At 45.8% G+C, this 1,826-nt stretch overlaps 1 protein-coding gene across 1 annotated transcript in view; it reads left to right on the top strand.

Moving 5' to 3' along the window:
• Positions 1-858, top strand: part of TMC3 (transmembrane channel-like 3) — a 20,360-nt gene extending 19,502 nt beyond the window's left edge. Inside the window, exon 22 of the mRNA XM_010019550.1 lies at positions 18-858. Within this exon, the coding sequence (XP_010017852.1) occupies positions 18-858 (841 nt within the window). The remainder of the gene's footprint in view (positions 1-17) is intronic.
• The last annotated feature ends 968 nt before the right edge of the window (positions 859-1,826 follow it).

The following is a 1,826-nucleotide window of genomic DNA, read 5'->3' as shown; positions in this document are numbered from 1 at the left end:
TCTTTCCCTTCATGAAGGTACCCAAGCATTGTGCATAAGAGTGCAAGTGAGCTCTGTAAAACAAAGCCCTACACACCTGTGACTTTCAGAAAGCACACTGAAGATGTTCATTCTGAGCCTCTCTTCAGAAAAGGGATCCGGCAGGTAAATCCAGATGCCCTTGGGGCAGAAGCTCCTGTTTTTGTGGGATGTAGACCATATGCTACCAGGTACTTTCTTGTTAATGAAAATGAGACCCGCAAAAAATCACTCCGTTCTACCTCCCGCCTCCAAAGGCACTTCAGGAAGGAGGAACCAGGTGGTATTATTGAGTTGTATCCACGCAACATCAGGAGATATGTGGTTCGAACACCACACCAGATGTATTCCCCTCATCCCAGTGAAGATGAGGAGAATGAAGAGGAACTTGGTAGAGAATTCACGAACAGATCCCACTGCCCTCGCTCACTGTCTGATCTTCGCCCAGCACCACGATTTTACATTGGGGAGCATGGTGATGGCCACATTCTAATGAGCAAAGATCTAGCCAGAGTGCATTACAAATCCTGGGATGACGGTTTTGAGCTAGACCTGGACAGGCCTCCGTATGCTTACAAGAAAGTGCACCTGAACTATCCTGAGCCTCGTGTGAAACCAAAATCAAAGCAAAAGCTGGAGCAATCACTAACAGAGTCTGATTCCGTTTCCATCGAATCCAGCAGCGATCCGCAGAACAGCGGCAACGACCAGTACATTCAGGTCATTCATAGCAAGGAAAAGTATGCGAAACCCGGGACAAAACTCAGCAAAAAGAAAACAAAACCCAGTGTTGATCTAAATATGTCTGAGCCTAACGAACTGGTCTGCTCAAATGTCTGAGACAGTGCCCCAGCCTTTTTGTGTTTTCGACAGATGTACGTGAGCGTGTTGTAGTTGCTGTTTGAGGTCTACCAGAGTAACTGTGGCATAGTCTTTGCAACAACAGTGTATGTAGCCACTCAAGGTGGGAAGAGCATAGTTAGCCTTATGTTTTACTGTCAATGGTACCTTGCTTTAATACTGCAACTGGTATCTTCCAAAATTTTGAAGAGACAATTTTCTGATTTATTATTCATTGCTATGCTGTTAAAAAACAAACCCCATCTACTGGAAAATTAAAAGCTGTGTACTTGGGGCACTTCAAATAAAACTGTATAAACACATGTCACATGAGGCTCTTTGTCTCTTTGACACAGCCACAGCTAAAGATGCTTCCACTGCACAAATTCGGCAGGTAAGCAGCTTCCTACAAGAGCTGCTATTTACAGTACATCTCGATGGGCCTCGCTTGAATATGGTGTAGCTCAAATCGGCAATAGGTTGACTACAGAGAATGGTGAGTTTAAAGTCTGTTCAGTGTACTGCATGGGCAACAGAGTTATTTGGTCACAGAAATGCATGCCAGCCTTCTAGATGAAACCCTAGATCTATTAATTTTCTGGTGAGACTCTTCAGTTCAGCCTTATAAACTTCCCCATGGAAAACTTTGGATCCATGGCTTCTAAAAAAACTTGTTTCATGACTCCTAATTTACTTTTATCCTGTTTTTCACACACCGCTGCAATTTTTAACCTTCTTTAGATTCTGAAGATAGTCCGGTGGGGTTTTTTCCATGTCACCTGGATTACACTGCAGTGAAAGACTCACTGGCCTTCAGCCCGAGCTGCGCTGTCCCCTTCCAGCTGGTTCCACCATGCTGCGCCATGCCACCCAAGGCCGGAGGATGGCCTCCCGTGGTGTCTCGCTGGCCTCACAGGGGTGTGTGTGACCGCACCACAGCCCGTCCTACGCGGGTGAGTCCCATCTTT

This window comes from Nestor notabilis, unplaced genomic scaffold, assembly GCF_000696875.1.
Source record: "Nestor notabilis isolate BGI_N333 unplaced genomic scaffold, ASM69687v1 scaffold14588, whole genome shotgun sequence".
NCBI lineage: Eukaryota > Metazoa > Chordata > Aves > Psittaciformes > Psittacidae > Nestor > Nestor notabilis.
Note: the sequence above shows the minus strand (reverse complement) of the source record. Positions and strands in the feature narration are given on the sequence as shown.